Source organism: Aspergillus oryzae, chromosome 5 (genome assembly GCF_000184455.2).
Source record: "Aspergillus oryzae RIB40 DNA, chromosome 5".
Taxonomy (NCBI): Eukaryota; Fungi; Ascomycota; class Eurotiomycetes; order Eurotiales; family Aspergillaceae; genus Aspergillus; species Aspergillus oryzae.
Genome location: NC_036439.1, coordinates 2,202,585 through 2,227,802, shown reverse-complemented (window position 1 = coordinate 2,227,802; position 25,218 = coordinate 2,202,585). Strand labels below are relative to the sequence as shown.

The window sequence follows — 25,218 nt, the reverse complement described above, 5'->3', positions numbered from 1 at the left end:
CTTGGTACACTGGTACAGTATTAGATATGCTAGGCGCTAGTACGTACCCTCCAACCTAGCTACCTACTACGTTAGTACCATAGGATAACCTTGCTAATAAATATGGTGAGGGGTACTTCCCCTCATTTTATTGCCGATAATGGTTGATGAACGGCTTCAATCTCCCTGAAATGATCCAGTGGACCTGAATTGCCGCAAGGGGTGTCATTCATCCCTTCGGTGATCCACGTTACTTACGGAGTAGATACTCAAGGCTCCCCTCAGTTCACTGTCACTAGAAAGCTTGCTTTGACTGTTTGTTATGCTTGGCGAGATCGCATTGCTCCGCATCGACAAGATCCGATAATCGCAACTAAAAGAACCGCAGACCCGACGATGCTCTAGGTCCGAGAATCGACCGTACTTCTACCCATTTGTACAGTACAAGTTCGATCCCGAATGTGGAAGCCTTCGGTATTGAGACTCGCCAGTCCAGGGGGTCGAACTTGACAGCCATCGATTGTCATGAGGGGAAGGTCCATTCGAGTCTCCACTGTTCCCAACTCGTACCACCACAATCCGGCCACTCCATGCAACGGGCGGACAAGCGCCTTTGACCCCAATTCTCCCATCAGAGAGTAATTCCAGTTGGGGGCTGGAATCAAATGGGAAGGAAAGGTAAAGAGAGAGTGTGGGGAGGAGGGGGGAGGGGGGGTGGAAGAAAGGAATGAAGAGAAAAATTCCAGTTACAGCAATATTTCGGCACAGATTGTATAGTCATGCCCACCCACCGCACTACCTCTCATATCGCTGGTCCGAATGTTTGACGCTCATTCTTCAGAGTGCGACGATTATCCGAATAATCCATGACACCCCAAGCATATAGTGATGTGTGTTGAGTTCTAATGTATAATTGTCTATGACTACACGGTCATGCCGATTGCGAACCTTGGTAATATAATGGGCATAACTCCAGTTTAGAATACAATATTAACCAATTTACCCCCCTTGACGACAATTACGCGCCTCCGTTTTTCCCAGTCATTCTTCTCACGCAACCAAGTACGTCCTTCGTCGGTTTCCAGGATGCGATTGATTATAAAATCCTGCTCGCTTGATTCATCCGTCGTGGGCGACAGCTGTCGTGGGACTGTGACGGTGAACCGCAACTTGCCATTGATCTGAACTGCCACGGTCTGACCACCCCGCGCCGACAGTACATCTGTCTGCTCTGAGGTCAAGAGGGCTGTTGGCCAGGGACAGTCAAAAATTGGGGGCACGTCATATGCATTGTCTATGGATTCATTCTTCGGGTAGCGGCCAATTATCGGTTCGTTGAGAGTTTCCCAACTCTCAGATGCCAGAGCTGGTGCGATAGGTGCGAGAAGGCGAAGTAGTGAGGATATACATAAGTAGAGGACCTGTGGGGACGACGGTGTTGATGAGGTTAACGAATTGGTTAGTTTTGTCAAGTCAGAAATAACGGTATTCAACCCATAAGGGTTATTTTCTATGCAACTTGTAACGGACAAAATAGTTCTATGGGTGAAGAGAACAGCATCTGCGTCATTTCCACTGAGATTCTGTGGAGAGTAGGGGAGGGCTGTGGCGTGGTTGGACAGCATCAGTTCATCTGGATTGAACGTATATGACGATGAAGCAAGTGTCTGTTGCGCATCCTGCACAAGCTTCCAAACTCGGCCAAACCAGCGTTCGACTCCCACAATCTTTGTTTCATCCCATTCAAGGACTTCACTGACAGGTGCGGAGAACAGCACGTGGGCACGAGTGGCATCAGCGCCGTACTTGAGGGCGCAGGCTGTTGGGTCCACGCCATTGTGCTTGCTCTTCGACATTTTTTCAAAGGACACATTAGGAGTGATCTGAGTGCCCTTGATGACCGGTTTATCGGGGCTAGAGAGGTCCATTTCAGAAGGGTGGAGGAATCTCCCTGTAGAGGGCTCCGAGTACGTCTTTCCATGAACCATACCTTGGGAAAGGAGCGTCTTGAACGGCTCCAACGGCCTCGAAACATCACCTACATGAGCAATCTCCGGGAACAAGCCGGACTTAGCAAGGAATTTGTAGATGAACCGGGCGTAGAGTAGGTGCAAGATCGCGTGCTCGACACCGCCGATATAAACATCGACTGGTCGCGCAGATGACGGTGAAAACGGCTGTCGTCGGTTGGCGCTATCTAGAAATCTGAGAAAATACCATGAGGAATCGACAAAGGTATCCATGGTATCCGTATCCCGCTTCGCAGGACCTTGACACCTCGGACATTCAGTGTTAACCCACTCATCGGACGACTCCAGAGGATTTCCTCTCTTCCCTTTCAGCCAGTCCCCTTCTATTTTAGGCAACTTGACTGGGAGCTGATCGTCCGGCACGGGCACGGGGCCACAATCCCCGCAGTGAATGATGGGAATCGGGGTACCCCAATAGCGCTGCCTGCTGATCAACCAGTCTCTCAGTCTCCATTGCTCCACGGTGTCTCCATGGCCTACGGCTCTGAGGTCATTGATTATCTGTTGACCCGCCTCGCGGGAATGAAGGCCCTGGTATTTCCAACATCTCGAGTTGAGGAAACCCTCATGAGTGTAAGCTTTCATATCACCGGCAGGGAGATGGCCGGCGCTAGCCCCGGACTCGGCATCAGATGCACGATGTGGTTCGATTACGACAGGTATGGACTCAGGTTGAACATTCTCTTTGAAAAATGCCAGATCTCTAGAATCGTGACCTGGAACTCCCATTACTGCTCCCTCTCCGTAATCGCTAAGAACATAGGGGGCTGCAAATATAGGAAGCCGGCGAGCGACGTGAGGGCTCTCCCTATCAATGATATGTAATGGATGAGAGGCAGTCACGGTGGACAATTTATACCCTGTCTTGGAGTCAGGGGGAAGGGAGGCCGCCTCATCCAAAAACTTACGCAGCTTTGAATCTGTCTCCGCAGCCGCTAAGACGATGGGATGGTTTAGGGACAAAGCAAGATATTCTACTCCATAGAGTGTATCTGGCCGCGTGGTGAAGACATCTATCTCCGTACTCCCGCACCCAATTCCTTCCGCTGCAATAGGGAATTTGACTTTTGCGCCGTACGATTTTCCCAGCCAGTTGCGCTGCATGGACAGCACCCGCTCCGGCCAGCCACCGGCTAAGGAATCCAGGTCATTCAAAAGAGCTTCCTTAAAGTCAGTTATACGGAAGAACCACTGCTTTAAGTTCAACTTTTCGACCTTTGCTCCGGACCGCCACGAGAAGCCGTTGGCATCGACCTAACCACACAGTCAGTATTAAGCAAACGTAAAACGCCGGTCACAATGTGTACCTGCTCGTTTGCTAGGACCGTTTTATCCACAGGATCATAATTGACCAAAGCTTCCGCCTGATATGCTAAACCTTTCTTATAGAGCATCAAAAATATCCGCTGTGTATGTTCATAAAATTCCGGGGCACACGTCGCAAGTTCCTAACGTATTGCAACAGCAGCATGTTAGCATAAATTAGACACGAAGCATCATGTTTTTGCCTCACACGGTCCCAGTCAAAGGAAGTAGATATACTCCGCAGTTGTTCCTTCATCCTAGCAATATTGTCCTTCGTCCATTCCGCCGGATCAATTCCCCGCTCTATCGCCGCATTCTCCGCTGGTAACCCAAAAGCATCCCACCCCATAGGGTGGAGAACTTCATGACCGCGCATGCGATAGAATCGCGCAAGCACATCAGATATTGTATACACACGTAAGTGTCCCATGTGTAGCGTTCCTGACGGATAAGGAAACATGGACAGAATATAAGACTTGGGCTTCTCCGTGTTACCTTTCGTCTCAGAGGCAATGGATGGTAGATTCGACTTTTTGGAGTGCCATTTTTCTTGCCATTTCCGGTCAATTGCGGGTAGGTCAAGTTTTCTGGTGTTGCCTTTTGGTGTTACGGTCGTTGCGAAACGGGTTAAGGCAGGGACTGAAGGTAAACAGCACCCGTGCTTCCATCGTGCTTGTGCTAGGAACGTCCTAGTCGGACCCAATCGTAGACGAGAAAGAGACAGCATAGTGACTATCTCATCATTGTGCCATGGGAGAGGTTATTTCGAGAATAATACCATTGAGTCACCGGAATATCAACGTGGGTCTCGCGAAATGAGACAGTCAAGCAAATCTACCCAAGGTTGAGGTCATACGGCAGTCGGTGTACCCTAATCCTAATGCAGACTAGCGTCATTTGGCTCTAGTATAGGGATACTACTGCAGGTATATGTATAAATACTGTGCAGATATTTGCAAGCAGCTCACTCCTGCCTTACTTGGATGTTGCTGCTTCAGCAGGGTGAGCTGGGTGAGTCAGATGATTCACTCACCCCTATCTTCTATTCTCAACTCATACTTATTCTTAAACTCACCCATTTATTCTAAATTCTAATGGGATCTCTTTTTATTCAGCTCTTTCATATTTAGGAATATCAAGAACAGATTGTTGAATATTATTGCGTCCGAATCGGAAAGTTTGCCTTGATTGTAATTGTTGATTTGACAATGATTAAAGAAAGAGGGAGACGAAACATCAATAAACAAGCTGCTGCTTAAGCTAATATATATACTATGTATTCGCGGGATAAATCATAAAAAAGACTAAGTTTGCACTGATTGTCATTGTTCTGATAACTTCAATGCTCATCAGCATAGGGTATTAGATGAGTATAAAATATTAGTTTTGACTGCAGAGATTCCGTGACCAAAGATGCTTATAAAGTATGTATATAGTGCCATCTGCAATGAGGGGACACGGGACTTACGGTAATAGTGAATATACAAGTCCCCCGTGAAAGAAGAAGTCATTTATATATATATATAAGAGGGGGCGAAGAGTATGTTCACACATTGCAATCTGACCAGTATAATCGTCTCGACTCTCGCTTTAGACAGACGATGAACCCTTCTTCATCCATGAACGTAACAGGGCTCAGATAACATTCGCCCTCCTTCTATATTGCTATGTATGTGCTCAATTTAAGATTTTTATTCCGGATACTTCTAGATCTCAAGATTGTGGTTTATGTTATGAGGTCTAAACTCCGCTCTCCGATTGGACGAAACTGATGATAGTATAGGATATTGAACTTATTAGGGTGCTCGTAGATCTTTTGCTCGGTAGCGATGTACGGAGTATGTACTTGTTCCTGAGCTCCTCCACTCCACGACCAGTGACGTAACTGTCTGAATTATTTGGTAGTAACGTTGGGTTGTGTTGATATATCAGACAAGGTTGATACACTGTGGCGAGTATAAAATATATACAATGAGACGCCTAAGCTTAATGTCAGGTGGGCAAGGCACTACAATCGCAGAATATCTCCACTTCGATCAATACCACCCCGGAAATGGTCTGCTACCACTTTCCCACCTAGGATAGTCTCTTCCACAATTCCCTGGACATGCCTAGGTTCTATACGGCCGTACCAAATTCCCTTGCCGGCTAGAGAGTGCGGGGAGGAAGAACTCTTCTTCCTCATACCCGGAGGGATATATACGATCACATTGCCTGCATACTTGTGGCCGCCTACATGGCTAATTAAGCCCACGTGAGCATGTCCAGGGCTATCAATTGTGTGATCACCACTGCCTGCCAGTGTGAATCCTTTATCACCAAGTACCCTTCGAAATTCGTTCTCCAGCACCGGCGCCATTATACCGCACCGCATGTCACGCCCACCGTGACCGCAGATAAGGATGACAGGAGAATGATCTAGGTCCACAACATCCGCAAATTCGCATTCCAGCTCCGGCTTCCGAGTTAATTCAGCCTTTTTAACTTCAGGGAGAGATTCTGACATAGCACTGAGCTTTTTGGGGAGAAGGTAGGCCTGTACAAAGGTAGACAAGTCGGTCCCCGCGTCCGTGGAATCTAGTATCTCGGTCGGAATGGATGGGAAATATTTGAAGCTGGGAAAGAGAAATGCAGACGCAGTGGAAGGTGTACTAGTAGAAGCAGCGGATGGAGAAAAGGAAGAGTTGCTGACAAGAATGTTGTTGAAAGGCTTCATCTGTTAGCAATGTGCCTACCGGAGACATAGCTGGACCCAGACCGCTACCTACGTCAGCATAGCGTCCTCCCCGACCCAAGAGACGCTTCAGCCCTCTCACTAGGTGCCCCCAGGTATGACGTTTCCCGTCATCTTCAATACGACTTGTCCAATCTCTTTGCCCAGTACAGATGAGGATTTGCTGCGCGTAAGCTACCATTGTCCCATTCAGCGGCTGGTTATAATCAATTGGGAGCCCATAGGGCATTGGCGGCGTTGTAGGGCATGAGCAACTGGGTTCTGGGCAGGATTTGGTCACTGGAAATGGTGGAGGGATGTCTAGAGGAACTCGCAGGGAACTTGCGCGGCATGCGGTAGCGGAGAGAAAGCGGGCTGTTGGTGTCCTGTTGGTTACCCGGCAGAGCACGGGGCGCAATGTCATGATTGACAAAATTATTTCAACTGTGCCTCGACCTGGTGATATGCTGGGGATTGCTCAAAAATCGCACACCTTCCACAGTTCTTTACATGTCTTGGTTGGTCTGCCAACGCGGTCGCTGTTTTTGAAAGTCGGAGCTTGTGTCGAGAAGGGATAAATTCCCGAATTTCCGAGGCCGCATCGGAGATAACGGGAATTCGATTGTATTATCAATCAATCAAGTGGTCTGAAATTGGACCCGAAGGACACCAACATATTTATGTGTATGAGGTACAATATACAGAAATGAACCATCTCTTGTAGTCACAAAGAGGCGGAAGGAGAAGAGAAGAATATTGACGCCGCGTGAAGCTTGTCATGATTACAATGTAACAATTACATGTACAGACCATCACATTTACATCGCATAGGCCCATACATTACGCGGCTATGACCCGCCTATCTTCTCTTCTCAAGGCCCTGTAAATGTAACCAAAGCGCTAGAAGACTCCGTTAGAGGCCATAGAGTATAATAGAAGCTAGTGGCCCCTCCAACGAGAATTGCATAGTACGCGATGGTCCAGCCAATGCCGAGTTGGTTATACGCGTAAACCGGCCCCCGGTCTGTATCGTTTTTGCCTTTAACTAATGGTGGTCCGAGCGGAACCCCGGCCTCAACTCTTCCCCAAAGACGAGGAAGTCCGCACCAATTGCAGAATGCGTGAGCGAGGATGACAGCTAGTAGAGATCCTGTACGCAGGTAGATGAAAGTTGCATACCACCCGAAGATGGTGGTATAGCCAAATTGAAAGACCGATCTGAGCAGCGCCGCTAGGACTGAGGTGTCCGGGTGAGTTAGACGGAATTCATAAAAATGATGTACATGGGCAATCCCGAAATATAGAGGGGCTGTAAACACGATGCGCCCTGGAGATACCTTGGCGAGTATATGGAGAGGTATGATGGCGGAGCGAAACATGACCTCTTCAGTGACCGGGCCCTGTAGATATGGATATTGTGAGTTGAAGGCTAGCTATCAGATTTGGGCCTTTGGATTTGACTCACAGCGACGTAATTTCTCCATCCGATCCACCCGCGAAGGGTTTCGGGGATCCTATTCCCTTTGATCCAATCTCTCCACTCACCTTCGGCAATCCCTCGCTCGAAGAGGGGCCCGGCGAACAGAATGGCGGTTAGCAACAAGCTGCGGAGAACCTCCGCAAATCCTACAGGCCACCACCCAAGAAATCTGAGTGCCTCAAGTAGAGAGACATTGCCCTTGGCGATGATCAGCCATGAGACAGCTAAGGTACTCCCGACGCAAGATAGAGTCACAGCCTTAATTCTAGCCCGGATCACGGACGGCGCATCTCGGCTGAGAGTGGGAGATGGCCGAGTGGTAGAAGAGACATAGAATGGGACCACATAGACTAATGTCAGACAGATCTGCAAGATTTTGTCAGCTAATTCTGAAACGAACTATGCTCATCAGCTGTGAAACCCAAAGTCCTTTTAGGGGGGTGAAAGTTGCCCCTTTCCTAGGTTACAATGATGCTATTTTTATAGATGTTTGTTTGGGGAAGCGCTAAGACGGGTGCAGATGCCTACCGAGAAGAAAGCTGCCGTCTGGGCCGAAATGACCGGTTCATCTGAAGACGAACGGTTAGAAATAAACGAGATCATTTCCGATTGCCGGGCCTACCGTAGCTTTTGGCGTAGAGCGTCTTTAGACGCGCCAGGATATTGATAGGGGCCATAGCTATTAACCTGAGTTTTACCAATAGCTTGACGTCGACGGTAGAATTACTGAGCGAGCCCGACGTTGGAGGAATAATGTATCGATTTGTTATACAAGAGTTTGACCACGTAATGTAGCAAAGTGCATCAGGGGTGTTGAAATGACGATCCTCCTGGAGGTCGTTGACGATGATAATCGATGGAAAGACAAAGAAAACAGAAGTTGGTTTCTGTTTGCCTGATTCTGAAGGCATTAACACTACGTACACATACTCCGTAAGACTTTCATGTACGGAGTACTGTACCGTTGGATCGTCTCTTATCATGTGCCATGGATACAGTACGGTCACTGGACCCAAGGGACTACAATCCGAATCCTATTTCAACGTACCTCTTTACTGTACAATGAAGGATATTCCATGCATTGGAATGACATCCCGCCCCTCATTTGCCATATTTCTATCTATTAGATGCATCATTGAGTCTCACAATTCGTCAGCCAAAATCTTTTAAGAAACAACGGTAACTCGTGTTCACTAACGCCGTCAATCTGACCGACCCCACTTCTGCTGAGTTGGCAGCTCTGGGACGATCCTTCGCTTTGTCTCGTTAGGAATTATGGCGAGCCTCGTGCGATTATTGGCTTGCACGAATTGACAAAGAGACAATTCCCCCCTTTCTGCTACCAATGAGACATTCTGGAAACCTCGGCTTTCTCTGACTCGCTCAGCCACAGTTGCCCTAGTGGATCGACCTCCAGTTCATTTTGTTCCCCGAGGCCTGGAACTCCACCGTTCGGATTGGTCACAATCGGGACGGCCATCCTCGTGGAGACTTACTAAGAAGCTTTAGGCTCTGAGATAATGTGACGAGATCCCTACAGCATACAGGAACATGCTGCTGCGTACGAATGCAACACTCTAGTAATGCACAGTGGAGGGGCCTTGCATATGTCCCTCACTAATACTACTAGCCAGCCAACTGGGTTTCGTTGCGCCCTCCTAATTTTGACCCCCAACATTAACAATGGGCTGAAGTGTTTAAGGCTTTAAGCCCCCTCCACTCTTAGTCTCAACCCGATCAACACTAAACGAAATGACCTCGAGCCTCGAATTCAACTCCTAATTTCCGGATCGCTCGGCACACTATTTGTGACAGTGAGAATTATGAATTATGAATTATTCTTAGAACTAAATCTTGAAGATCGCTACATGTTTTGGAACCTACGGAGTAATGACAAAAGGACCTTCCGATGCAAAACAAGCGATCCAGACCCCCTGGCGAGTTGCGACTGAACCGCGGGCCAATTACCTTCTCACGCGATCGACAGGGCAATTCAGTTTAGCGAACGAACTGCAGGTCAATTCCTGCTTCTTTGCTTTTTTTTTTTTTTTTTTTTTTTTTTTTTTTTTTTTTTTTTATTATTTCCCCCCACTAATTGAGCTGTTTCAGATACTGCTCTAGAGCGTGCAGCTTGCATGCCCCTGGACGAATCCTTTTCCTGTTCCAGACCTTAGGCTCACATCGTTCACCGCCGCTAGACAACAGAATTCCGGGGGCTGTTTAAATATTACCACTGGGACCTGCTTTGCATAACTGCCTCGTTTCAAGTCTTGGTTTTTTCTCTTCCAGTCGTTCAGGGTTTCGTCGCTCGTTTGGAAACGTTTTTCGGTGCTTTCTGGTCTCGGTTCAACGCTCTCTTTTCCACGGTCGGCATGACTCAGCTAATCTAAGTTTCCACGATTCTTCAACTGCCGGCTCCACGCTCCTTTAATGTTACGTCCCGTTGGACGCGCCTGTCGCTCATTTGACGTCGCTTGTGTGTCGACACATTCTTTATTGCATCACAGAAAAATAATAGACCAACAACAAAACAACAACACCAGCAGCCGTCGATCGCTTGCTTCATAGACCAAATCTGCCGTCGTTCTTTTTACGTATAGACAAGCAGCCATTGATATTATTGATCGCTTTTATTTTACCATTCTACGATCTCAAGCCTGGAACTTGGGATTCTTCTTCTTTTTCTTTTTCTTCATTCGTCAATAGAAACATATGTTTTTGTGACCCCCTTCTTTATATCATAAACACTTCTGCAACTGGTACTTCCTGATAATGAACTAATCATCAGCCCAACAACATGCGCTCAACTGGATCTTCCACTACCTCGTCTCCCGGACGGAGGGCTCTTCATGAGCGCACTTCTTCTCAAACGAACGAGGTTTCACCACCACAATCCCTACGAGCTGTTAGTGACAAGCACAATGGCCAGGAGGACGAATGCGATGTTTACACTGCAACTCCGTACCCGACCAAACCAGAACACATTCTCTTGCCACGACCAGGGAAAGGTCAAGAGTTTATCCCGGACTCTAGGTTTCACGTTGAGGAGATGCCGAATGAATCCAGCGCGACACTGTCAACAGAAATCAGCCACATTCTAGATAGCAGTTTGATTGAGCAATCTACTGGTGATCCATGGGACTTATCTTCGACCTTCGACGCTGCAAACACTCCACCCCAGGTATGGGAGGATGACCCTGCCTCCAGCAAGTCCTCTCTTCCTGAATCTGGTCCCACTGAGCATAGAGAAGTCGAGTTCAAATCGGATGATGTTTCGTACTCGGACGAGGAACCAAATACGCTACCTGGAGCTGCTCCAACGATCAAGACCGTAGTTTCCGACACGTCATCCGGTCAACCGCCACACCCTGCAAACGCTGCATCAAGCAATTCTAGCCCCAATGTAGTACCAATTGGGCCGTCATCCAGTCCAAATTTTGTTGCGCTTGACAGTTCAAGTTTGAATTTTGTCCCAATTGGGGCATCATCCAACCCAGACAGTGGCTCTCGGTCAAACTCGCTTTCTTCTCTGAATTCACTGGGAACTGTGATCAGGTATATAGGAGCCGCTCCCTGGACCCATGGCTCATCTTCCGAACAGTCAAGCTCACGCTCTTACTCCTTTCGTTCCAATCCGCCGTATCAAGGTCCATCAGCGCGCTCAAATTCCACCCGCGCACGTGAACGGAGCCACTCTCGGTCCATTACTTCTTCCTCGCGCAGCGATCCTTCCTCAGATATTCAAGCGATTGTGGATAGCGGCGTATTTCTGCAATATCCAACCATCCATGCGCCATCGTCGGCGAGCTCAAGGGTAGACGTCTCGCACTCTGCAGACTCACTGGACAACACCCAGCATGAGACCACGGCGGACGGTGCCTCGGAGCACTTCAAGTCGCATTTGTCTACAGTCACATCTCGATGGTCTGCTGAGTATGATTCGAGGTCAGCTTCTCCGGCCGATCGTGCTGAGAACACTCCGGAGCCATCTAGGCCTACTGCGGCGCATGTCCGTCAGAGACCAACGTCTTCTTCGGTGTGGTTAATCAATAGTACAGACGGAGATGAATACTTGGACGATGTTTCCAGCCTTCCAGCCCGTCCTGCAAACCCCGCGGTGCCGAGTAGCCACTCATCCGGATCGAGACAGAGCAGTGTTCGCAGTACAAAGCGGCCAGGCACTAGTTCAAGTTTGGCCTTCAACGTGCTGCCTACTTGGGCCAAAATGTACTATGGGCAACCAGTGGGCTCCGCACTTTCTTTAGTGGAAGGCAGTCGTCCATCTTCAGCACGTCCGACAACTCCCAACTCCAACCCCCTCCATCGTTTAACGACCGCCGCTACTCGCCCGAGAACACGTACCAACGAAACGGGACGAAGCATACGATGGATGAGCAAACCTGACCCACGCGACCCTCGGAGCCATTGGGTGAAGGGCCCCGAGGTTGCAGAGAGACCCGGGCACTCCCGCCATCAATTGCGACACAGCTGGTCCCCGCATTTGTACCCCGATCGACGTAACGTTCGCCCGAGAGGGAGTGCATGGGGGGCTCCGTCCATGGATTCCCGAAGAGAGCCTTTCCTCGGACGCAGAAATATACAAGTATGGTCTTTTTGCTTGGGCTTCGTATTCCCACTTGGTACGTGTACCCGAACATGGAAATCGCAGCTTTGGTGCTTACTTGTCTTTTCTTCAGCCTGGCTTATAGCAGCCTTTCTTCCCTTGCCCCCTAAACCGGAAATGATCTTGCAGGAAGATAGTGAGCCTGGACGTGAAAAGACACTTCAAATGCGAGTTCTCGACCTTGAACGGAAACGGTACGAAAACGCTAGGTGGTGGAGGAATCTTAATCGATGGATGATTCCTCTGGGACTGGTGATCATTACAATTATTGTGGGTATTCGTTCGCGTGTGCCAATCACTCTTACTAATATTCGTTGCAGATCACACTGGCTGTTGTGGGAACGAAGGTGGGCTTCTAGTCCATCAACGCGCTACAACCTGTCTTTCGACCTTGGCCACTGGCCATGCTGGTTGCTATTTCTACTTCGTTTTTTTTTTTTTTTTTTTTTTTTTTTTCCTCTGAGCTTTTCGACTAGATCGGACTTCGATCCTCATTGTTGCTTTCTGGGAGTCGATTTCTTCTACTCTACCTTACCTCTCGATGCCTTCCTTCCGCCTTTTGATACCCTCGCCGCTTCCTTAACCTTTCTACTTCACTTTGGCTGCTTGCACCTATTCGGTTATACTACTCGACACGACTGCACGACGTGATGCGCATAATGCTTCTTTATCATTCGCTTTCAGCTCTAATTCTATTACGTGTTTGTGCTCTCTTTCGGACGACTTCCCAGATATCAGTAGATTGAGGGGAAGTCCATGTCTGGAGCACGTAGCGCTGGATTTATTGGGGTTTTACGACAGATTATGGATATATGTCCTGTTTGTTATATAAAAATCTGTATATTCACTTCTTCCATGTATTTATTTATACATGCTTTCATTATGAATTCGAGACCAGAAAATTTACACATCAAACCAGCCATAGTTACGAGTATACGCGGAGGCATGCCGACCTTCCATTTGCTACCAGCTACGTGATAAATATTTGCAGTAGAATTAAGTTCTATAAATGGACTTATATGCAGATGTGTTGACGTTTCAACTCTAGATGGCTCTAAAAGTGAGTCAGAATTGCCGATAGCGCCACAAAAAGAAAAACAAATATAAGAATAAGATCTTGTATAAAAAACGTCATGGAGGGGTAGGGTGGCCGGAAGAAGTGTCCAAGAAGAGTGAACACCCATCGCAAGCGAACAGCGTGAGGTCCAAATGTTCCTCCTAAACGATAACAAGTCTATAAAGTACCGTCATAATCCTCCCCTGAAAACGACTGTATATTAAACTGCTCGCTCGACATGACACGAGGACTCTAGCTAGTTGATTATAATCGACTAGCGCGAGAATCGCATTGCTACTTAATGCCCTCGGCCTATTTTATCTTCGACGGCAGCCTTCAATTCATCGCCTATAGGCATATGAGCTAAGCTGCCTCGTCTCTGCCTGGATTCGATTTCGGCCCTGATTTCCTGAACTGCGTCATCGAATTCCTGGATTGCATCGTTTGGTAGACCCAAAGTTGGTTGTCGTATGTTCTCCGAGCTGACCGCTCGGGGGACGTGAGGTTTATTGCGCGCTTTCAGCTTTTTGAGAAGCAACCCTCTGGCGGGACTGACGAAGAAAGCAAGTGATACGATATTACCAACAATGCCATAGAAATAGACGCTATGCCAGACCTTGATCGAATCACCGAAAGATAGGAAGATGAAAGGCATGACGGCAAATGACAAAGTGAGCTGGGTCACAACATAGCTGGCAATATCATAGTATTTCTTGTAAGCAGTGGGCCGGCTGCCATCAGGAGTGAGGAAAAATGGCCGAACGTGGCGACGGAAATCTGTGAAAACTGATCAGAAAGAAGTTTTTCCAATGGAGACATGTGGCACGTACTCTTAGCTACAGTTTGGATAAATGATCCCAAAACAAAGGTCAGATAATATCCAGGGTAAAATCCATGCCAGAATGCACTGGTGACGAACGTAGCGAGACTGGCCCGGAAGCCAGGTTTCTTCCCCTTAGGAGTGACGCGTAGGTAAACATAGTTTCGCAACCAATGGTTGGTGTTTTTGTTCCAGCTCCCCAAGTAGCCGTGGGAATTTTGAGCAGTTTCGAGGCTCCATGGGTCGACATTCTCGAGCCGGTTCCAAAACACTTTCCCCGACTTAGGATCGAAGCCATTGTATCCCATGCCAGATAGAACACAGGCACCTTCTGTGAGGTACCACACTCCGTAATATTTCAGTCGGGCGGTAAAGCCGAGCATGTGTAGGATCCATACCCGTTGCACGAAGGAATACTGCATGAATGTCTCGTCGAGGACTAATTCTTGGTTGTAGAGCGACCCGAGCTGCAGGAATGCAAGAATCCACCCTAACCCAGCCAACGCCTTTTTGGCGGCAGGGGTTCCACTCCGAGGGATCTTACGCTTCTTTCGAGTCGGAGGGACCTTCGAAGGGTCCGTCCCCGGTGGCACATCGAAGAGCGTGGTGTCGATCCAGCGGCGATAATCGACATATTCGAAAGACGGGCCAGCAAAAAGTGACGGAAAGAACAGCACATATCCTAGATAGTCCAGAATGCCGGGAAAGTCTTTGATCGCGGCGTACTTTTGAGGGTCTGAAAGCTGTTCCTGGGACAAACGGCCGTCATGAACATTCCAGCAGAACGATGAAAGCTTCATGACGAGCACCATCTGGGCTCCGGTAATATCAGTTACGTGTGCATCGTCTATTATTTGCCGATAGATGTGACTGATGGACATATGACCCATCAAGAAGATGAACCCAATCCATGGCATCAATGACCCATCAATATAATAGGCAATCGCGTAGATACCGGCCGCACTGTAGGCTAGCGTCCGGAGGCCGTCCCAGAGGTCAAACAGGCCTACAAGATAGAATAAAGAAACAGCAATTATGAATGCATTCTTCTTCCAGGGTTGGGCGTCTGGGATTCTTTTCAATAGTGCGGCCAGAGGGTAGGAGAGTAGGAATGACGCAATAAGCTTCACTAAAGCGATAGAGGTGACAGTTTAGCGATGCGGACGAGGTATGAAGCCAGGGGAAGACCTTACGTTCATCAACGGAAGCCCCTGTAAGATTTGCAGGATACTCAAAAACTAGAAGTTAAAAGGCAGCATGTCAGTGCTGTCCGATACTGAACTTAGCGGACGTTAAACTGGCGGAGAAGCTCACGGAGATCTACGTATGGTAGCATCTTGCAGCACAAAAAGAAGTTTAAAATAGAAAGAAAGAAAGAAAGACGGAGGATGAATAGGGAGACAAGCTCTGAATAGGGTTTAGACGAGTATGGACGACATTGAGGAGACGCGCGATATTGAGAAGTTGTTGGGTAAGGCAAAGAAGGAAAAAAGGTTCATGAAAATGCCATATGGTTGAGGAACATCAACAGAAATCACATGCCACATTTAACTTAATGCCATCATACTTGGTAGGCGGAGAGAGTGTTTGGCGGGTCGCTTCCTGAGATCCACACCACCTTTCAGCAACAACGACGACGACGAGTACTTCAGTGTTCACACTTATTTCGTACCTTATCAATTGTCTCTTATCGGAGATACTCAAGATTTATTTGTGACTAACTTACTTCCCTCGCACTTGTCCCCGTTTGTGATCCTCTAACGCCTCCTCGGGGCGGTTTACGCTCACCATGGACGTCGTCGCGGCGGTTTCGGGGTATATCTCCAAGATGGTCACGGCGGGGGATCCTTCGACATCGGGCTCTTCAACGTCGGCCAAGATGAAGATCTTGCTTTTGGATAGTGAGACGGTGGGGCTCCACTTCTAGGTTACCTACCTATCAAGAGGATGTGGTCTAATTTGCCATGGATAGGTCACTATTGTGTCGACAGCCATCACCCAGTCCGCCCTGCTGAATCATGAAGTATACCTGATCGATCGGCTAGATAATGCGGCTCGAGAGAAAATGCGGCATTTGCGCTGCCTCTGTTTCGTGCGTCCATCCGCCAGCTCCATTCAACTCTTGATCGATGAGCTTCGTGAACCCAAGTACGGCGAGTATTACATCTACCTCAGCAACATCATTCGCAAATCGTCGCTTGAGCGCCTCGCTGAAGCAGACAGTCATGAAGTGGTGCGTGCGGTGCAGGAACATTTTGCAGACTTCATAGTGATCAATCCGGATCTGTGTTCCTTAAATCTCGGCTTCCCTCAACAGCGATTGTGGAGTCATTCTCCAGACCTGTGGAATGCAGATGCACTGCAGAGAGCCACAGAGGGCGTAATATCTATCCTGTTAGCTTTGAAAAAAAATCCATTGATACGCTACGAGAAAAATAGTTTGCTGGCTAAGAAGCTGGCCACTGAAGTTCGGTATCAGTTGACTCAGGAAGAGCAATTGTTCAATTTTCGCAAGACCGATACGCCGCCAATTCTTTTAGTTCTAGACCGACGTGATGATCCTATCACACCTTTATTGACCCAGTGGACGTACCAAGCGATGGTTCATGAATTGATGGGTATTCACAACGGAAGGGTTGACCTTCGAGACGTACCAGAAATCCGACCAGAGCTTCGAGAAATTGTCCTCTCGCAAGATCAAGATCCTTTCTTTAAGAAAAATATGTACCAAAACTTCGGCGATTTGGGTCAGAATATCAAAGAATACGTGGAGCAGTATCAGGTAAAAACTAAGAACACCATGAATATCGAGTCGATTGCGGATATGAAGCGGTTCGTGGAGGATTATCCAGAGTTTCGCAAGCTTTCTGGAAACGTCAGCAAACACGTTACTCTGGTTGGGGAGCTCAGCCGGCGAGTCGGTGAGGATGATCTCCTCGATGTCAGCGAATTAGAACAAAGCTTAGCTTGTAACGAAAACCATGCTAGTGACCTCAAGGTATGTTGGGACCTGAACGAGCTAGAGATGGTTGTGGACATGATGCTGACTGGCTGCTTAGAATCTACAACGGATAATACAACTGCCATCGGTGGCGGCCGAAAATAAGATACGTCTAGTGGCACTATATGCTATTCGATACGAAAAACAACCGAATAATGCTCTGCCGATTCTGCTTGATTTACTGGTCACCGCGGGAAATGTACCGTCGTACAAAGTGAATACGATTCCCAAGTTACTTGCCTACCACCATTCTCTTCAGGCTCCGCCAGTTGCTGGAGGTTTCTCGGACCTGTTCGAGTCGACTTCCTTTTTCTCTGGTGCTCGAGATCGGTTCAAAGGGCTGAAAGGTGTGGAAAATGTCTACACCCAACACTCACCACGCCTGGAAGCCACTCTTCAAAATTTGATCAAGGGCCGGCTGAAGGAGCTACAGTATCCATTCCTCGAGAGTGGAGGTCACATCCGAGATAAACCCCAGGATATAATCATTTTTATGGTGGGCGGCGCAACTTATGAAGAAGCCAAGATGGTGGCTCAGGTGAATGCCAGTTCGCCTGGAGTACGAGTGGTTCTTGCAGGTACAAGCATACACAACAGCACGAGTTTCCTGGAGGAGGTTGATGACGCTGTGAGCGGCTGGCCAGAGCCCGCTCCCTCTAGTGCCGCTGGACGGCTGCGGAGGGAGATCACGCGCTAGGGTACTATACGACCCTGTCATTGTCTAATTGATTGCCTGGTATCGGCGTTTTTATGCGGGACATAATCATTTGAATTTTTGTAGCATTTGCATGCTGGAGGAAAAGGGGAGATTTTCATTGTTTCCAAAAATTTTAGTGTAACGATATTCCACAATAACATTGTCTACCTTGAGATGTGTATATATGTGTATTTAAATGCCGTGTGAGGATTGAGATCATTTAAGACCTGAAACAGTGATTTATATGCCGAGACCCCGGATTTTCCCAATGCGGAGAGAAATAAGAAACAAAACACTCCGTACGGGTTCAATTGAATTTATACCAAACAACGTGCTTAACCGCAACGGATTCCGTTTTCTTTTATTCTCTTTTCTCCGTCTCGCGTCTTGTCGATGGAGCTTCACAATTCCTCCCCGAAACCCTTAAATGCCTCATCACCGTCTGCAACCGGTGCACGAGAACCTAAGCTCCATCTCCCCACCACCACTGATCCTCCGGGACCGCAGAACCCGCCAAAACCGCTCGTATGGCTGGTATGACCCACGATATACTTCGAAGAATGCCTGTTACCGAATATTGGCAACCCCGGCAGCTAACATACCGGTCTTATGTTACTTAGATCTTCGGTGCGACAGGCCATATGGGCCGTTCCCTTGTCAAGACCGCATTGTCCCGCGATGACCTTGTCGCAGCTGTTGGCCGTACATTCGAGAACAGCCCGGAGTACATGAAGAAGCTCGAAGAAGAGCATGATAACTGCCTGGGACTTCTGTGCGATGTTCGTGCTAGAGAGACCGTCAAACGTGTCATCGATCGCACAATCGAGCGCTTCGGTCGCATTGACATCATTGCCAACTGCGCCGGGTACGGTGTGATCGGGGCCTGCGAGGATCAAGACGAATATGACATCCGCGACCAATTTGAGACGAACTTCATGGGTACGCTGAACATGATTCAGCTATCGCTGCCGCATTTCCGTGAGAGGAAATCCGGTCGGTACCTGATCTTCAGCTCAACATCCGGCGCCTTGGGCGTTCCCGGATTAGGGCCGTACTGCGCATCAAAATACGCCGTCGAAGGATTGATGGAAAGCATGCTGTACGAAGTGGACAATTTTAACATTAAAACCACGCTCGTGGAGCCTGGACACATGCGCCGTGATGACATTGGCGATCTTGTGTCTGATACTGCGATGCTGGCTAGCCAGAATGAAAACGACCTCGCGTCGCCGCTCCCCCTTTATGGTCATTTTTTTGTCAAGCCACCGAGTGAGCCATACAACACGCCCACTGCGCCGGCGGCGCATGCAAAACGCATGCTAATGTGGCTGGGCGATAAGCAACCTGCCAGCGCCGTGAAAGCAGCCTATCTGGTTTGGGAATTGGGTCATTGCTCCTATCCGCCTCTCCGACTTATTCTGGGCACATATGCCGTGGAGAGTATTCGGGATAGACTAAAGTGTATCATTGAAGAAATCGAGGATTGGAAATACCTAAGCTTTCCCCATGGTGACCAGCACCCTTCACCCGCCAAGGATAAAATGCCTACAAACGCACGAGAAAACGAAGCGGGAGAGACGGCGACGTGATGAGATTGCTTTGGCAAGACCTGGACTTGTGCTAGTAGTCGACTCTGCTGCTTCACGAGGGGGTCGCCCCGGTTCCTACGAGCTATTACTTCAACATCTCACCTGATCGCAGCCGATCTGATGCTCAGTCGTTCAATAGGCGTGCTAGCTATATTCCATGTAGCGTTTGCATCACGGTTGCGATCCTAATGCAGAAACAACGTGCCAATCCAGTCGCAACACGTGCCAACGTAACGCAGGGACGAGCTTCATCTGAGATGTCAAGGCCAGCGAATTTTAACATCTTAGACCCGTTCGGATCGTATAATCGCAGGCCTCCGACCATAGCAAGTGGTTGACTCCAGTGAATCTAGCGTACATTAAATTGGCCCACTGCCTGGTACATATGTACAAGCAACAACATCTAGTAATATAGTCTATCAATATAGGTAAATCAAGGAGCGAATATTCATATACACAATTGCATGAACTAGCCTGCAATCCCGTCTTCGCAGACCACTCGTAAACCATGTAATTTGATATTTATACATAATCTATAGTTCAATTAAGACACTTCTTCTCGCTAACTCGCGATAGCGATCTCCACTAAATCTCATCCCAACCGGCAAATCCTCAGCCAAGGTTGCTAACGTTGAAGAATACATGTTTGCCGGATAGAAGATCGCCATACGATTCTATTCATCCCAGCAATTACCCATGAGCATTCATGACACAGGCTTCTTTAGCATGCCATATATGTCTTTTCTTGGCTACGTCTACACCAAACGTATCCTTGATAGGTCCGTCGTCGTCGTGGAAAGACGCTTGAGCTTGAGCCTGGGGATGGGTATCTGATTCGGTACCAGGCGAAGGTCTCAAGAAGCGCAATTCCTCCACAGACGCGCCGAACTCGTACTCTCCCCGACAAAGGATAGTTACACCGACGGTAGCAGTTGTGCTCTCACCGCTATGTATCACAGGTAGCACTTGCTGCAACATACCGGTCCATGCGAGGCGCTTTGACAAATCAAGGGCAATATTGTTGGGTTGGTGACGAAGGCTTGGCTGGAGTCGGAGAATGGGATGGATAGGCCTTGAGGATCGGTTGCGGATAGTGACGTTGAGACTAAGCATCTCGTCGATCTGGACCTTGTACTTTGACCGTCCGATCTGCACAACACTGTCGCCGTTGGGGCTAATTATATCGGAAGATGGGGGACTTAGAGCAAATGTTATATCGACATCTTCGAGTCGGAAGGCATCTACCATTCGCGAACTGAAGCGTAAATTTCTCAGGTCAATCATTCCTTTCCGCCCCGCAGGGCTCTCCGTCCAGAACCCGGATACTCTTTTGAGGAGCTCTTCTCGGTACCAAAATGCCTCACGCGACGCGGCTTCAGCGTCGAATGAAAGTTTATGGGCGCTTACAACGAACTGTCTCTTCACTCCGGTGTTTAGAACTGGGATCGAAGCATGTGGGTTATCTAGGTAGACACGAGGAAGAACGAGGACAAAGCGCGATGTTTGCCCTGGTTGAAGTTCTCCAGAAACGATGTAGCGGCTATCTACCAACTCAGCTTCCTCTATCGACTGTTCGGAGAGTTCGACAGGTTGTTCATTAGCTTGCAGTGACACTGTTAGGGGACTCGGCCAAGCGTTGCGAAGATCAAGTAGAAGAAGGCAGTGATCAGAACCATATGTGCCTCGCCCAAGATGAGATAGCACAGGTGAAAACAGATCGCTACTTAGCGGACATGCAGAACCATCCGTATCTGCCTTTGCGGTATACTCGGGTTCGACATCAGCCTCTCGACAGTTCCACCAGGCGAAGTCGCCACTAAAAGGTAATATTTCACAACGAGCAATTTCTATGCTCGCATTGACTGTAACGGTGAGCGGGACAAATAGTTGCCGGGTATAGAAAACATCAGGTAGTTCGCCGTGAGACTGCCCGACACACGAATAATCGATCTGTACTGTCGAATCTTGCAAGCCGGGCTTCCCAGTGACGTCCACAGTGAATGTAGCGCACTCACCAGGAGGTATTGCATGGTCACCTGGATTTTTGCCTTCGCGCCGCCATCGCAAAGCGGGTTTCGACAGCTTGAGTTCAAGTTCGTACACTTCCACCGGCAGCAGATCTCTGTTGCTCAGAGCATTCTGGATTTGCCTCGTGGTAGAGTCCTGGAAAGTAAACAATATGAAATCCAGAGGGCACGATGACGTATTGCGTAATGTGATTCTGAAAGAACCAACTTCACCTTCCAGGACCATGAACGCGGACTGCGACAGGGAAAGTGACTCGATAACGAGGGATGGCTGGCAGCCTATAACCTTGATCTCACAAGACGATGTATCCGGGCCCTTCTTTGGAAGCTGCTTGCCGTCCCTTGAGGTAGTCGAACTCCAGGAAAGTGGCCGCTCCATCGAAGGCTGTTTAGCTGCTAAACCAGTTCGCTTAAATTTTCTTTCGGCTTCAGGTCTCCATAAATCCTTAAAGATGGGGAACCTCCGTTCTCTGCAGTGTCGGACTTTGACGAAACACCCTGTTATATTCACCACTCCTTCTTCGTGTGCTAACCCGAAAATTGTGATGCCTTGCAAGCTTAGGGGCCGAAGCACGATCCATTCTGCAACAGCATCGAGAGGTACACCTTCGCAGTCAAGACGGAGCTTTTCGATCTCTATTTCAAACTCATAAGGATTTTGAAGGGTAAGTTGGAAAGCGGCATGTTCACCAGCCACCATGAGTAACTCTGCTGTCTTGTTACTTGGCTTGTGAAAAGGATTATATAAGAATGGGTCTTTTGATGATTTTTCACGGTCAGCCGTGACAACATAGAGCTCTGATTTAGACCGACGGACAGGGCTTCTGAAATCTGGAAGGGCCAGCAATTGGACACCCCGTACTAAGAAGTCATCCCAGTACTCCGCTTCCAGCCCGGAGGCACCCAGCTTGTTTGCAGCCCCCACCGTTCGCTTGATGTTGTTTAGCAGGCGGACCTGTTCGTCTTGTGGCAGACACGGAGGGGTGTGTAATGTTTCAGCAAGCATAAGATCCCCTTTGATGGTCTGAAGCAACTCGACCGTGAAGCGAAGGACGCCACCAAAATCCGGAAGTGCTTCACAAGAATTGATACAGGCCTTAAGGACATCAATCTTGAGGTTCAGATCACCGTACCCATCGAGAACGGCGTGCCGAAACGATCGTTCAACAATAGCAGCAACTGAATCATACTCGGGGAAGGACTCTGCACCGTTATCATTTGCGGAGCATCTCTTTTGCCACTCGTAAAAGGAAGAGGGCTGAACGCCGTATATTTCCCCTATTGTAGCGAGGAGGGAGCGCATGCTCTCTTCCATATTACCAGGTCCAACGTCCAGAGCATTGATATCAAAAGCTGTGTCGCTAAGGGACGCTAAACCGGCAGCAGGATGAATTCCTACTTCTGCTGCACCAATCTTGCGGGCTTGAACCAGTGTTGGAACGAGTATTGACAGAAGCTCTCTCAGAATAAAAGCCTTTTTTCTTGGTAGGCCAAGCGTATCAAAGACAGAGACAACACCGATCATGATAGGTATTGCATCCGTTGCAGGCAGATCTGACCCGGGAGATAACGGCAGTGCACGGAGAAGGAAGTTTGCAATCTCGGACTTTCGGAGGATAACTAGGCCACGAGGGCGCTCCGGTCGGTGAAGGGGTTGAAGAGGATCACCCATAACGATGTGTTTCAAGGCTATGTCATCTAGTGCACCGTCACGGATGCGAGCAGCTACCAACAGCCTACCTAAACGAATCACTGTTTCTGAGAAGATGAGCTGAGGCAAAGGCGCGTTGACTATATTAGCAGCACGATTGTAGAGATTGAGTATATTGTTCGAAAGATCAGGCAAAAGATTTGATAGATTCTGAAGCGAGATAATCCGGTTCCCAGGAGTGGATTGCCCTGAGGTTGATTCGAAATTATATGATGTTTTTGAAGACTTATCGGCAACAGGGTAACAAATGGGAGGAATCTATCGACGTTTTAGTAACAGTAACCTTCAATTGAAGTATTGGGCAAAAGAGGTGGGAGAGAGAGAGACGCACCTGAAAATCCATGCCTGCCCATGCAAACATCAGCAGGCAGAGTAGGATCGACTCGAGTGCTTTGGCATGCCAGACATAATCACTGCATGCTCTAGCGTTGGATGCAGCTTCAACGAGTTCCTTCAAGGCATCCGGCCACCTCCCGGCCTGAAGAAAGAGAGTTCCAATAACAACACCTGCACGACCCTTGATCCGATTCTTAGTACGATCTGTAGCGCTCATACTACTCACAGACATCCGGTCACGGCTATGTTCTTTGGAACTCGGCAAAGAGTTGGGCTTTCCAATCGAGTTAGAGCGGGAGGACAGTTGGATAGACCGGGTTATCTCATCGAACGTCGTTGGGGTTTCATGGTCACTTGGTGTGGGCGAGCCTTGGCTGGAACTGAGAGGAGTTTCAGGCGTCCCGTTGGGATTAGATGGCAGCTGCGCAGGCATAGTCATCCGGTGGAACAATCTGTCGGTGGGACGTGGGCGTATATCTGGGCCTCGATGTGGACCCCAGGAGAAGGCTTTTGGGGACTCGATTGAAGGTATGCTCTGCATAGTCCTCGCAAACCCGTCTAGCTCGGAAAGAAGCAGAGAGGTGATATCACATAGCACAGTCTTCATCGTAGTAGCTTTAGAGGCTTCAGGCCGAGGAATCCATAAGATATCATCTGGGCCGTTCAAAAGCTTGCCCACTTCTTCATAATCGAATATTAGAAGTTGATGTACCAAGGCTTTTGGGTTCCTCTCCCTGAGTAATTCTAGTTCCTGTCGAAGTTGATCCAGTCCAGCCGGAGTGGGGGATGCTTCGTTTTTGCCCTTAAAAGTTGATTCTTCAATTTTCTGTTCATTGCCTCCATTTAATTCGACCCCATCGGCTACAGCAATGACGACCAAGGGTTCTCGGTGAATTTCAAAAGGGAACAATTCTAAATGCGACGTTGGAGGCACAGAGAAAGTAAGATCGTAGAGAATCATCCCTGTAGGAAACGCTAATGGGGAGAACATATCTATGAAGAGAATCAGTCAATTACTGTAATCCTTTCTATGTGAGTAGAATACAACAGCTACATCAAGAACAGAACAGCAGTGCCTACTTCGATTGGGCCGCGCATCAGGGCTAATGTCCCCCAGACGGACGACATTCTCGGCCTGTAGTCTTGCAGTGAAGCTCAAGAACCTTGATCGTTTAATCTTCCCAACGGGAAGAAGCAACGCCCTAAGGCGCGCAGGCGCAATCGGGGAAAGAGGGTCGGCGCCCATAATGTCATTTGAAAGGATGCGGAGCGGAGGCAGTCGGCGGGATGCTCTGGACTGCTTCCAAAAGGCAGGTCGAATTTCCGGAAGTCATACGAGAAGAAAGCGATTAATATTGAGAAGAAAAAGATAACCCGGGAGAAAAAGGATTTATAGCCGGAGGTTAGAAATGGACAACATAAAACAGCATACAATCCAAAAGTGACCTTTTGGCCACGCTTGACCGAGAGGGACGATCGCCGCACTTCAGTTGGAATTAAACAACAATAGCGGAGTCGATAACAGCGTATTGGGTGTTTCTCATCTACCGTACTAACCCGTTCCTGTCACGGGGGCGGTATGCACGCTTATGCTATCCAGGCACCCACCTCCCTGTCCGATAAGACTGATAAATAACTTTAACTCCGCAGACTCTCCGACAATGCATCTAACGGTTTTATGAACTGCTTCCCTGCTTATTCATTACCTGTTATTTCATCCTAATTGCCTATCGCTCGACCGTGCGGCTGTGTCTTCTTCATATTTGTAGATCATCTTGACGACTTCTTAGAGATCTGTTTTGTTGTTTACATTTCATTATTATCAGCAATAGTAACCTATGCTTGTTTG

At 48.4% G+C, this 25,218-nt stretch overlaps 8 protein-coding genes across 8 annotated transcripts; 3 read left to right on the top strand and 5 right to left on the bottom strand.

Moving 5' to 3' along the window:
• Positions 1-956: 956 nt before the first annotated feature.
• AO090701000047 (leucine--tRNA ligase NAM2) lies at positions 957-4,041 on the bottom strand (the record flags this gene model as incomplete). The annotated part of the gene is made up of 3 exons (XM_023237491.1): positions 957-3,263; positions 3,317-3,457; positions 3,523-4,041. 3 exons carry the CDS (start codon positions 4,039-4,041, stop codon positions 957-959), a joined length of 2,967 nt encoding a protein of 988 aa, XP_023091979.1.
• A 1,281-nt stretch (positions 4,042-5,322) lies between these two features.
• Positions 5,323-6,451, bottom strand: AO090701000049 (sucrase/ferredoxin-like domain-containing protein; the record flags this gene model as incomplete). The annotated part of the gene is made up of 2 exons (XM_023237490.1): positions 5,323-6,030; positions 6,083-6,451. The coding sequence occupies 2 exons, from the start codon at positions 6,449-6,451 to the stop codon at positions 5,323-5,325; spliced, it is 1,077 nt and encodes a 358-aa protein (XP_023091980.1).
• Positions 6,452-6,899: 448 nt separating this feature from the next.
• AO090701000050 (CAAX prenyl protease RCE1) lies at positions 6,900-8,110 on the bottom strand (the record flags this gene model as incomplete). Its single annotated transcript, XM_001822891.3, has 3 exons — positions 6,900-7,427; positions 7,493-7,873; positions 8,036-8,110. The coding sequence occupies 3 exons, from the start codon at positions 8,108-8,110 to the stop codon at positions 6,900-6,902; spliced, it is 984 nt and encodes a 327-aa protein (XP_001822943.3).
• Positions 8,111-10,304: 2,194 nt separating this feature from the next.
• On the top strand, positions 10,305-12,607 carry AO090701000051 (putative serine-rich protein; the record flags this gene model as incomplete). The annotated part of the gene is made up of 3 exons (XM_023237489.1): positions 10,305-12,401; positions 12,452-12,478; positions 12,596-12,607. 3 exons carry the CDS (start codon positions 10,305-10,307, stop codon positions 12,605-12,607), a joined length of 2,136 nt encoding a protein of 711 aa, XP_023091981.1.
• Positions 12,608-13,486: 879 nt separating this feature from the next.
• Positions 13,487-15,344, bottom strand: AO090701000052 (lysophospholipid acyltransferase; the record flags this gene model as incomplete). Its single annotated transcript, XM_023237488.1, has 3 exons — positions 13,487-13,965; positions 14,019-15,137; positions 15,323-15,344. 3 exons carry the CDS (start codon positions 15,342-15,344, stop codon positions 13,487-13,489), a joined length of 1,620 nt encoding a protein of 539 aa, XP_023091982.1.
• Positions 15,345-15,797: 453 nt separating this feature from the next.
• Positions 15,798-17,706, top strand: AO090701000053 (Sec1 family protein; the record flags this gene model as incomplete). The annotated part of the gene is made up of 3 exons (XM_001822894.1): positions 15,798-15,917; positions 15,981-17,006; positions 17,068-17,706. The coding sequence occupies 3 exons, from the start codon at positions 15,798-15,800 to the stop codon at positions 17,704-17,706; spliced, it is 1,785 nt and encodes a 594-aa protein (XP_001822946.1).
• Positions 17,707-18,099: 393 nt separating this feature from the next.
• AO090701000054 (SDR family oxidoreductase) lies at positions 18,100-19,295 on the top strand (the record flags this gene model as incomplete). The annotated part of the gene is made up of 2 exons (XM_001822895.1): positions 18,100-18,240; positions 18,327-19,295. The coding sequence occupies 2 exons, from the start codon at positions 18,100-18,102 to the stop codon at positions 19,293-19,295; spliced, it is 1,110 nt and encodes a 369-aa protein (XP_001822947.1).
• Positions 19,296-19,985: 690 nt separating this feature from the next.
• AO090701000055 (TRAPPII-specific subunit TRS120) lies at positions 19,986-24,615 on the bottom strand (the record flags this gene model as incomplete). Its single annotated transcript, XM_001822896.3, has 3 exons — positions 19,986-23,291; positions 23,365-24,362; positions 24,450-24,615. 3 exons carry the CDS (start codon positions 24,613-24,615, stop codon positions 19,986-19,988), a joined length of 4,470 nt encoding a protein of 1,489 aa, XP_001822948.1.
• Positions 24,616-25,218: the final 603 nt, after the last annotated feature.